The 13308-nt window shown below is 17.0% G+C and overlaps 2 protein-coding genes across 2 annotated transcripts; one reads left to right on the plus strand and one right to left on the minus strand.

Annotated features, from left to right (window-relative positions):
* Window positions 1-334: 334 nt before the first annotated feature.
* Window positions 335-8608, plus strand: PGAL8A_00094400 (conserved Plasmodium protein, unknown function; the record flags this gene model as incomplete). The annotated part of the gene is made up of 1 exon (XM_028672021.1): window positions 335-8608. One exon carries the CDS (start codon window positions 335-337, stop codon window positions 8606-8608), a length of 8274 nt encoding a protein of 2757 aa, XP_028526060.1.
* A 1779-nt stretch (window positions 8609-10387) lies between these two features.
* On the minus strand, window positions 10388-11184 carry PGAL8A_00094500 (conserved Plasmodium protein, unknown function; the record flags this gene model as incomplete). The annotated part of the gene is made up of 3 exons (XM_028672032.1): window positions 10388-10543; window positions 10761-10901; window positions 10999-11184. The coding sequence occupies 3 exons, from the start codon at window positions 11182-11184 to the stop codon at window positions 10388-10390; spliced, it is 483 nt and encodes a 160-aa protein (XP_028526061.1).
* Window positions 11185-13308: the final 2124 nt, after the last annotated feature.

Genomic DNA, 13308 nt, shown 5'->3' on the forward strand with positions numbered 1-13308 from the left:
AAAAATTTTTTTTAAAAATTTTTTTTTTTTTTTAATTTTTTTTTTTTTTTTTTTTTTTTTTTTTTTTTTCTTTTTTTTGTACTTATAAATTTTTCTATTATTTAAACAGATAAAAATGAAGTATTAAATAAAATTATGAAGAACATATAATTTTTTATTCAAAAATTTAAACATATATATATGTATATATATTCATATCTTATTTTTTTACAATTTTATATTTATCTATTAAAAAATATTTGCATTTATAAAATTATATTATCAGCAAGAAAAGTTGAAAATTAACAGAAGTAAAAAAAAAAAAAATAAAGAAAAAATAAATAAGAATAAACAGATGGGAAGAAGGATTAATGAATTACACAATTTAAGAGATAACACATCAGAAAAAGGTATAGAAGTAAAAATTAATATCCCAAAGCATATTAATAATAATATAATATGTAGTAATAATATGATTGAAACAAAAACATATAAATTTTATGATAAACATGATATTGAAGAAAATGAATTTGATATATATGCATTAAATACATATAAAATGAAAGAACTTGAAAAAAAAAGAGTTTATACAAATAATAAATGTGAATTAAATGTTACAAATAAGAGTTTAATTATATGTAATTTATTAGGTGATAAATTAAAGGTATTAAATCCCCCAATAAATAAAAATTATTTAGAGATTTTAGAAGAAGCAAATGATTATTATATAGATCATGTAGATAAATATAAAAAAAAACTTGAAAACATTAGAAATAACATTGAAAATACTGATTATACTTTTTATTCATTAAAATCAGATGTTATCTTGAGTAATGAAACTGAAAAAACATTCAATAATTATTTTAATTTGATATATAACAAAGAAAATACATATGTTTCTTCAAAAAAAAATAATGATATTGACAGTAATAACTTAAATAATAACAACATAAATACTTACGTTTTTTTAAATAAAAACGAATGCATAAATTCGTGTAATAATAATTTTTATAATAAAAAATGCGGTTTCAAAAATATAGATAATAATATTTTAAATAACAGTATTCATATAGGTAATAACATTAATATACAAAGAAATTATAATAATAGAAAAAATTATAGTAGTAATAATATCGAATATAATAATGACATAAAAAAAAACAGTGGAAATTTAAATAATAGTAATTATTATTTTATAAGGAGTTTTAATGGTATAATTAATATTTGTAAAAATTATGAAAAAGTTAACGATAATAAATATTACAATAATTTTGTCTATAATAATGACAAAAAGATAACATACCTAATTGAAAAAAGTAAGGAGATTAACAAAAATTTAAACATTTTACAAAATGAAGTTCCTTTAGTTGAAAATTTAAACGCATTAAATGATAATATTGCAAATGAGAAAAATTGTATAAAAAAAAAAGTAAACACAAGTAGTGATAAAATTATTCTTTATAAAGAATATTGGGATAGTTATATTAATAAAAGGAATGATCTAGATCATCACAATAAAAAAAGTCATAATATTAATTATAACAGTAGTAATAACATAAGTCACAATATAAATAATAGTTTATATTTTACAGAATTAATTAAAAAAAAAAGTGATGATTCATATAATGAGAGTATGAATAATAGAGGAGATATTAACAAAAATAATAATTATAGTTGTTGTAATGCTAATGATCTTGATGATAAAATTAGTATTGATATTGACAAAAAAGTTTGTAATAGTAAAATTAAATTCAATGAAAATAGTTACATTAATAAGAATACTAGAAAATTTAGTTCCCATTCAAACTCAGTTAATGATTATAAGCTTTTTTCAAGAAAATGTTCAGAAAAGGATGAAAAAGAAGATTCACATACAAATATAAATTGTAAAAATATTAGTAGTAGAAAAATAAATAATAATAATGATAATAATAATGATAATAATGATAATAATGATAATAATAATGATAATAATGATAATAATAATAATAATAATAATAATAATAATAATAATAATAATAATAACAACAATAATAATAATAATAACAACAACAACAACAACAACAACAATAATAATAATAATAATAATAATAATAATAATAATAATAATAATAATAATAATAATAATAATAATAATAATGATAATAATAACAATAATAATAATAATAATAATAATAACAATAATAATAATAATAATAATAACAATAATAATAATAATAATAATAATGATAATAATGATAATGATAATGATAATAATAATGATAATAATGATAATGATAATGATAATGATAATAATAATGATAATAATGATAATGATAACGATAATGATAATGATAATAATAATGATAATGATAATAATAATGATAATAATAATGATAATGATAACGATAATGATAATGATAATGATAATAATAATGATAATAATAATGATAATAATAATGATAATAATGATAATGATAATAATAATGATAATAATGATAATGAAAATAACTTTTATAAAAGGAAAAACGTTACTATTTATAATAATAATAAAGGTTATAATTTTTATGAAAATTGTTTTAATTCAATAAAAAAAAAGGATAGCAATAATATTTATTACAATACATGTCTTAATGAGCAATTAACAAATCAGAAAAATATTCATAATAATGAAATTTCAGAAAATAATGTAAATAATATATATAAAGGAAATAAATATAATCATATTAATAATTCAGGTAGTACAAAGAATAAATTATTCTTAACTGAAGCTGACAAAGAAAACCATGAAAATAAAATTACAGAAAAAGATTCCTCTTTGAATAAAGATCATTATCAATTATTTAATTCATTGAACAGTAATAATTTTGAAATAAATAAAAATAACTTATTTTTAAATAATTTAAACAATAAAGATATATCTGATAGGTTCAAAGACAAAAATCTCAGTGATACTTTTAGTATAAATAATAGCGATGATCTTTCAAATAAGGTTCCTTCTTTGTTTGAAAATAATAATTTAAATGATTTAAATGTACAAAATTTTAATAGTAATTTACGCAACAACTATTTAACTAATGACACAACAGATAAACAGAATATTTTGAATATTAAAAATATAAATAATACCTATAATGAGAAAAATAGTATTAACTGCAGTAAATCTATTAATAATGATGATGATGATAATAATGAAAAATATTATAAAAACAAATATAACAGTGATAATTCCCTTTATTATAAAGAAGATAAAGATTCTGTAAATTATAGTGTTGCGAATAATTCTGATATTTTAAATATAGTAACAGATCAAATAGATGAAAATAATTCAAATATATATATTAATAATTTAAATAATACAATTTTTGTTGATGATAAAAATACAAACTATAATTTAAATGAGACTTATGATTATACACTTAATAGTGGAAACCTATTAAATTATTCAAATAATCATGAAAAGCAATTATCTAAAAATATTAAAAGAAAAACGAATAACGAATTAATATTTTTTAGAAAAGAAGAAGTTAAGAATTTGAATTTAAGTTCTTTTAATGAAAATAAAGAAATCAAAAATGAATATGATGAAGTCATGATTAATGAAAATGATAATTTAATGAATAAAGAAGAATGCAACACTATAAATAAAAAAAAAACTCATAATATGAATAAAGAAAATATTTCAAATTTTGATAATTCTGTTATTAACTATAATATCAATTTAAAAAAAAATGTTAATAATATAAAAAATAATACGGAATTATTAAACGAGACAAAAGAAAAAAAAAAAAACACCAAAAATCCTATTTTGAATAAAAATGATTTAAGTATAGAAAACGATGAAAACAATTTTTTTCATAATAGTAATAACATTGATGCTAATTTTCATTATGATATAAAATCAGATGAAATTAGCCCAGAAAAATCTAAAGGAGATAAAGCATCAATTAATAAAGACAGTCATAACTCTGTTAATTGTATGGAACCAAAAAATGATTACGTACAATTAGATAGCATAAATAGTGTAAAATATACAAATGAAAATACAAGTAATAGTAATTATGTATATAAAGATAACATAATGGAAAATGCAAATGCATATTTAACAAATTGTTCTAATGAACAAAAAGATGATAAATATAATGATGATACAAACTCAATATGTAATAAAAATATAGTAAAAAATGACTCATCAAATTTAATAGAAAATAACATATTTGAATATAACAAAAAAAATATTAATGTTGATTACAAATCTATATCAAATCATCAGAATAATACATTAAATGTAAATAAAGAAGATAAAAATTGTTTAAATGATGCAATCAGCAATAATGTTAATTTAGATATAACATCCAATGATAATAGAGGTAGTTGTATTTATAATAACAAATTAAGTTACGATATACAGTATAATTATTCGGAACAAAGTATTAACACTATTTATGATAAGAAAGATAATACATTAGAAGAATATGATTCATTAACAAACAAAAAAAAAAATGAAAAGCAAGGAAGAAAACAAAAACAAAGAAAAAAGCAAAAAAAAAACTCAATGAATGATACAGAAATAGATTATATAATCAATGAAGACAAAATAACGCAAGAAAAAAATGATGATTCATACGATAATGAAAATTTTGTTTCATCAATAAATGAAAAAAATAATGTTTCCTTATATAAATCAAATGATGAATTGCATGATTCTTTTTCAAAAAATAATATGAATTGTGATATATCTGATAAAAATGAGTTAAAACAAAAAGTATTATCAGTAGATGTTTCAAAAAATAAAGTAAATTTACCTAAAAAGGAAGATACAGATGGTATGGAATATTATAGAGATTACGAATCTTCTCAATGTATTAAAGGTGATGTATTAAAAAATGAAAAATTTCCATTTATATTTTACGATTCAAGTATTCGAAATTTAGTAGTTTATTATAAGGAAGATTATAATGAAGAAATAAAAAGTAAATATTTTTCAGCTCAAAGATTTGGTCATGCAACAGCTAAAAAAATTGCTTTAAATTTTTTAAGATCTTTAGGAATTAATGTTGATTATATGGAAAATAATAATATATTTTCATATGAAAAAGATACTAAAAGCAAATTGTATAATATAGGAAAAGTGAAAACACATATAAATAAAGAAGAAAATTCAGATATTAATTTAACTTACGATAAAAAAAAAAGAAATGTTATTGTTTCATGGATAAATAAGTATAAAGGTTATAATTTTAGGAAATTTTCAACACAAAGATTTGGTTTTGATGTTGCTTTATGCTTATCTATTGATTTTTATAGAAACTTAGGTGGATTAAAAGAAGAAGAAGAATTGAGAAATTATATTAATGAAGTTAATAATAATTTTAGAAACAATAGAAATTCAGCAAATAAAAAGAAGAAAAAAATTATAAATGATAACATAAATGAAAATAAAAATTATATAGATAATATGTCAGTAAATAATGATAAAAATGTATGTGATAACACATCCGTTTTTTTTGTAAATAATATAAAACATAATATAGAGAACATTAAAAAACAAAACATTATGGATACTAATATTAATAGTGATTTTCATAAATATTCTAATTTATTTTATACAGAAGATAATTTTTGTCATATATTAGAGTATAAATTAAAAAAATTTAAAGATTATTTCAATAATGATAATGTAAAAATAAATAAAATATACCAATATGATTTTTTTTTAAATAAAACCTTTTATTTTTTATACTTAAAATATCTGGAAAATGTTAAATCCTTATTAAATGATGAAAATTTTCAAAATTTCACAAAAATATGTGAAGACATTAAAACTTATAACATTAATTCTTATGAAAAGATAAAAGATAAAATTACGGAATTTTATAGGAATAAAAAAAGTTTAAACTATTTTAAAATTATTGATAGCTATTGTGATAATGATATTCATAAGAATTTTAATAGTAGTACTGTTAATTATTTTGTTAGTAAAATGGATTATTATAGAGACGAAGATATTTTGATGAAAGGTTATTATACGTGTGATGATTCCAAGATATATGAAATTCTATTTTTAACGAATGATCATAAAAATATCATAGATCCTTATAATATTAATTCAAATAAGAATAAAGTAGAAATTAACAATAATAACAGCAACAAAAGAATAACAAGAAATATAAATAATGAAAAAAAAAGAAATTTTCAAGAATTCCATTTCTATTATAGTAATAAAAGAAAAAAGAAATATGATGATGATAATAATGATGAAGACGATGATGATGAAATTTGGGATTATAATGAAAAAAAAAAATCAAAAAAAAGAAAAAAAAATTCATCGAAATACAGAAAAAGGAATAAGAATAAAACAAAAACTAGAAATAGCTTAATATCAAAAAATAATAATATTATAAATAATAAAAAAAATGAAAGCAGTTATATGGAGCAAAAATTAGAAAATAAATTGCTAATTAAAAATGAAAATTTATCATTAGCAAAAAATAAGAAGTTTTTATCAACTAGCAAAAATATAAACAATTTACTTATGAAAGGGAAAAAGTATATTTTATGTTATAATTATATGGGTAAAATTCAAGTTAAAGTATTTAGTGCCGATATATATGGTATTGTAACAGCTCAAAAAAAATCAGTTGTATTTTTACAACAAGTTAAAAAAGAACTTAAAACTGATGGTAAAATTTTATATAGTGATTATGATAATAAAATTGCTTTTGATGTAACAAATTCTTTAATAGAAAATGTTTTATTAAATTCTTCCGAGCAAGATAATTACTCATTGAATGATTGTGAATATGTAAGTTTACCTTCTAATAATAATAATGGAAAATATCAAAGAAAAAGAAGAAGAAATGTAGTAGAAGAAGATTATGAAAAAGAAGAAGAACAAGAAGAAGAAAAAAAAAAAGTAAATGAAGAAGAGGCAACAAATAAAAAGGAAGATAAAGAAAATGAAGAAGGAACAATTAAGGAGAAAACACAGAAAATACTTTATGGAAATAATAAAATTGAAAAAGGAAAAAAAGAAATGATGAATATATTAAATAGTAAATTTAACGAAGTTAATGCAAGAATCAATGATAATGATTCCAATACTTATAATCAAAATGACTTAAAAGAAAATACTTTTATAAATAATAAAATGAGTGACTATAATGATTATCAAAACGTACATTATTTTTATGGAAAAGAAGAAAGTAATGAAAAAAAAATAATAAACGAAAATTCTTATGATGAAAAAATGGTTATGAATAATATTCATGTTAGTGGTAATGAAAATTCGGAAAACTCAGTAAAAAATTATTCAGAAAATGACAAATTTTATGATATAAATGATATAGAAAATAAAGATTATAATACAATAAATGATAGATATAAGAATTATCTCGCGAATAAATCCTTCAACAATTATTTAAATAATAACTTAATGGAAATAAAAAGTTATGAAGATAATACTTCAAATAATGAAATGACAAGATATAATAATAGAAATAATAATGAATATATGAAAAATATACCATATGAAAATAATATGGAAGAAGATACTAATGTAATAGAAGATGACAATAGATATTCATTAATTAACAAAAAAGAAAAAAAGAGTAACAATACTAAAATTGAAAATTTAGAAGAAAAAGAAAAGAAAATCGTAAGTGCAAACGAAAATGAGGTGAATTTTTTTAATCAAAATAATTTTTCTATGTACAACAATCCTAATGTAAAAAATGTATTTTTAGTCGATGAAGAAAAAAATGCAATACAAAATGTTAAACAGAAAGCTAGTGATTCAAATAGTTATAATAAACTAAATAGCGAAAAAAAAATAGTTAAGGGATTTTTGACTTTAAGAAAAGAAAAAAGTATATTTTCAAATGTAAAAAGAGTTTATTCATTATATGATTTATACAATAAAATTATTAACGATAGTGATTATTCTGATTTTCTATCACAAAACAATAATCAAAAACTTTCGAAAAGTAAAAAAGATCAACAGACTGATAATATATTAAATAAAAACTCATCTACCAGAAGCAGTAGAACAGCAAATACAAAAAGAATTATAGAAAATGAAAAATCAAATAAAAACGAAAAAATAAATGAAATGGAAAATAAAAATCAAAATATGTATGAAAATAGAAGGGGAACAGAAAGTGAGATAGAAAATGAAAATAAAACCATTGAAAAAGAAGAATTATCTTTTAATTTAAGAACAAAAGAATCAAACAGAAATAATACTATATATAAAATATACAATGTAAAAAATGATTGGAGTGGATTAGTTAAATACAATACATCAAAAGGAATAGTTAAAATACCTAAAATATGTGTTCATAAATTAGCTAGAAAAAAAGGTTATATGAAATTGACTTGCATAATTTATAGAGGAAAAGGAGAATTTGTCTCTTATTTTTTGCAAAGATCAAATAAAAAAATGAATAGTAGAAACTCCATAAAAAATGATAATAATGATAATTCTACAAACTCATATGCATATTTTAACAGTAATGAAAAAGGTAGTTACACTAGATTAAACAATTATCAATGCAATTCCTTGTCTAAAGAAAAAGGTATACAAGAAAATAGAAAATATTTTTTAAGAGAAAAACAAAATAACATCTTCGCAGAAAATATTTTATGTTAAAAATGGAAATTTTTCTCTTTTAAAAAAAAAAAAAAAAAAAAAAAAAAGAAAAACAGATATACAGATATACAGATATACAGAGGTTATAACGAAAATTTTTTAATTTTTAAATTTCAAATTTTGGGTGATTTTATTGTATATTATTTAATTTTTTTTTTTTTTTTTAAATTATTTTTTCTTGACATAATTTAATTTTTAATAATTTCTTTTTATTTTTTTTTTATTTCATTTATATTAATTATATTCTATTTAATATGCAAATAAAAATTTATTGTAGGTTAATAAAATGAAAAAGATGAAAAATTTTATAAAAAGGTAGAGTCAATATATTTCAAGTTGAATTCTTAAAAATACTAAAGCTTTAATTTTATTTAAGCTTATTTTATTTTATATATATGTTTTTATCATTTTATTTTGTCTTGTTTTTTGGTACATAATTTATACTGAGGAAGAATAATATAAAAAAAAAAAAAAAATAATAAAAAATAATGAAACAAGGATTATGAAAAAATAAATTTATTATATGTAAAATTTTTATTTTTTATATATGAAAAATACATTTATATAAAAATATATTTTAAGAAAAATATTAAGTATAAATTATATATATCTATTGTTTTTTTTTTTTTTTTTTTCATTATACATATAATATTTATATTTACGTTTTCCTAAGTGGCAACTTTTTTTTTCTTTAATTTGTTCATTATTTTTATCAAGTCCTTTAATTTTTATTATTTTATTTTATTATCTATCACATTTTTAATTATTTTATTTATCCTCTTTTTTTTTCCAGTTTTTTTAAAAATTTCAACATTTATTTAAATATTTTTGCAAATGTATTACTTTTTAATTATTTATTAATGGCATATATTTTATTTATTTGTTTTATAAGTTGTCAGTTTTTGCTTTTATTTTTTTAGCTTACTACATTTTAGTTTTTGTTTTTTTAACATAAAATTTTTTTTTCTTATAGTTTTTATATCATATTATTTAATATATAAAAATTTATGTTAAGATATTTTCACCCAAACTTCATCAGAATTATATATTGTATTTTATGAGAAATTCCTAGAAATACATAAATATATTTTGTTATTTTATCTTTTTCTTCTTTATAGAAAGAATTAATGAATTCATAACAATATTTCTCACTATTAAGTATTAGTTAATTAGGAAATTTTTTTTATTAATAATTTATATATATAATAAATGAAATAATGTGTAACCATAATATATAAATAATTAGTATTTAAATGTTAAAATTTTATTGATATTTTATTTTTTTAAATGATTAAAAAATAATTGTGAAATTAAGACAAAATGTTATATGTCAATATGTAGCATTCATTAATAAAAAAAAAAAAAAAGTTAAAATTTTTTTTTTATATTAAGTATCCAATATATTTATTAAACTTTAAAAAAAAAAAAAAAAAGATATATATATATATATATTTGAATTTAATAGTAATATAATTTTTTCATTTTAGAAGTTTTCATTTTTTTTTTATATGAAACATTTTAATTAATCGTGTTTTGTTTATCTATATATATATATATATATATATATATATATATATATATATATATATATATATATATATGTTTTTATCTAATAATTGTGTTCATACTAAAAAAAACAGGGTTTAAAATAAAAAAATTCATGAGGTAAATTAAAAGCTTTTCATAAATATGAAATTTATATGTATATAAATATCATTTTATTTTAAAAAAAAAAAAAAAAACAAATACATATATATAAAAATTTAGGAAAAAAAGCTTTTAGAAACTAATACTAGCACCTTCTGTATTTCCTCTACACACAAACATATCTTTCTTCATGGTTTTAACCATTAATGAACTTGATCCTTTAGGTAAAATACTAACAGCATCAACTTCATGAGCAAAAAAACTAGTTCCTACTTTAACTGATAAAACCTACAAATATTTATTTAAAAAAAAATATTAGGATGTATATATAAAAAAAAAAAAAAAAAAAAAAACCATAATATATATACTCAATTTTACAATGATATATTTTAATTTTGAAATTCATAAATATGTAAACTAATATCTAAAAAAAATTCCCAATAATGTAATAAAATTATTGGTATTTACGTATTGTGATTAAATAGTTTTAATTCTTAAAACTTACATTATTTTCTTTTAAAAAATAAATATCAACTTTTATAGGAGATGATTCATCTAAATGTGTTAATAAATTTACCTCTCCCTTTATATCTCTTGCTTCTTTAATAAATTGGCATAACCCCGAATAAAATAATTTTTTATCAGACTAAAATTAGAAAAAAAAATGGAGCAAAAATAAAATAAAGGATAAAATATACATATTCAATTTTTAATATTTAATTTTCTTTTTTTTTTAATATTACTTGTAAATTTCTAATTAATTCTGATTTCCCATTATGATTAGTAAATTTAAATTCAGGTACAGGTTTTGTTGGTTTTATAAACATCAAAGCATTTTCCACCCTCTCCCTCTTCCATACAATAAATAACGATCCATTTGAAGCACTATCAAAAATTAAATAAGCTCCCTTTTCATCTGCCATTGACATAAAATTAAATTAAAAATATATTAATAACTTCTTTTTATATTTACTTTTAATAAAATTACTCTTTTTTTCTTTTTTCAAATTATAAATAATTATATACAATAAATGTAAACTATTAAACTTTTTTACCAATATAAATATAACTATTTAAAAATATAAAATAATTAAAAAAATATTTTTATTTAAATTATAACTTTTTAAGACTAAACAGACAAATTTATAAAAAAAATTTAATAAAATAAAATGCATGTTATAAGTTGGAAAATAGAATTTTCCTACAACAGTTTTTTTTAATAAAATGAAAATCACTAATAGATAAAGCACATTTAAAATTATAAAAAAAATATAAATAATTTCATAACTCACTAATTTAGATCGGAGATAAATAAAAAATTATTATATATGTAAATTTATATAGATTTTATAAAATCATATTAAGAATTAAATATATAAATAAAAAAAGTACATCTTAAAATTTTGACAATGTTGCAAAAAGAATTTTGCATGTTTTTAACTAATATCAGCACTAAGTTTTCATTTATGCAAAAACTAAAAATCTTATTAATTACATTTTTATGGAGTAATTATTTTTAAAGCTATAAATTATATATCTCTTATAGATTAAATTAGAGAATTTCTTATAAATATATATATATATAAATTTAATTACTCATATATGTTTAGATTTTTATAAATAAGTATACATAAATTAATTAATTAATTATTTATTTTTTTTTTTTTTTAATAATTATCTGTATATTTTATTTTAATTTATAATATTTTATACCATTTTCCTTTGCAACAGGAGTCGTTTCTAAAAAAAATATTAGATGAATAAAGAATTTATATTATAAAATTATATAATTAATTTTCTTTAATTTTTTTATTAATTCTAAAAATGAAAGACAAAAAATATATATGTAAAATATATAAATATATATTTATATATTTTATTTTTTAAAAAATTTATTGTTCTATACCTTTTACTTGATTTATTGTGTTCTTACAGCATATTTCCATTTTGATGCATTACTAATATAAAAGGAAAAAGAAATATAATATTAAGTTAAGAAAATAATTTTTACTAATTCTGTTTTCTTTACTTCATACTTTTTATTAATTTATTATTTTTATTTTTAAATAGAATTTAGAAACATAAAAAAATATTGGTATTAAATAAAAAAATGTGTCAATACCACAAGAGCGTAGTTACTAATAATATTAAAATAATGGATAAAAAATATGAAAAAAAAATTTTCCTTAAGCTGTTTTATAAAAAAAAAAAAATTTTAAATGTTTTAACATTTTGTATTTATTTCATTTTTTTTTTTTTTTTTTTTTTTTCTTTTATCTTATATTAGAATATTTATACAAAAGAAAAAAAAAAAAAAGGAAAAAGGTGTGCAAATATATAGTTCACATGGCTGAGAAAAAATTGTTCAAAATTTTTTTTGTTTCGTTCTTTTTTTTTTCTTTTTATTCTAATAAAAATTTTTTGTATAATTAAAAAAAAAAATTACAAGAAAAGAAATTATTTTTATATAATTTATTCATTATTTATTATAATTCTTTGTAATTTAGAAAGTAATATTAACAGAATAACCTTCCTTAAAATATATATGAATTATAAAGTTTATACAAAACTTTTGCAGTTTCTTTTTAACCTTTTATGATTAACCCTTTAATTTTTTTTTTAACATCACGAATTGTAATAGAAAAATTATATTTAATTATATGTATATATATTTATTTAAATAATTCTAATTAGTTTAATATTACAAAGTTTTATATAAATAACTAAAAGAATTACACGTATAAATAATTAAAAAAATAAAAAATATTTAAAAAAGTTTAAAGTAATTTATAAAGCAATAATATATTTTTCTTAATATAAAATTAAAAGAATTTTCCAATAACCTTAAAAATAAAAAAAAAAAAAAGCGATTTACTGAAAACATTAATTTTTCGTTCAAGCAAAATTTTTTAAAAAATATTTTTTTTTTTTTTTTTTTTTTTTTTTACTTAAAAATAATTTCAAAAAGATTAAAAGGAAACATAAACGAATTATTTTTTTTTTCTTTTTTTTTTTTTTTTTTTTCTTTATTTTATTTTTTTTTTTTTTTTTAA

This window comes from Plasmodium gallinaceum (assembly GCF_900005855.1).
Source record: "Plasmodium gallinaceum strain 8A genome assembly, contig: PGAL8A_v1_62, whole genome shotgun sequence".
In the NCBI taxonomy this organism is placed as follows: domain Eukaryota; phylum Apicomplexa; class Aconoidasida; order Haemosporida; family Plasmodiidae; genus Plasmodium; species Plasmodium gallinaceum.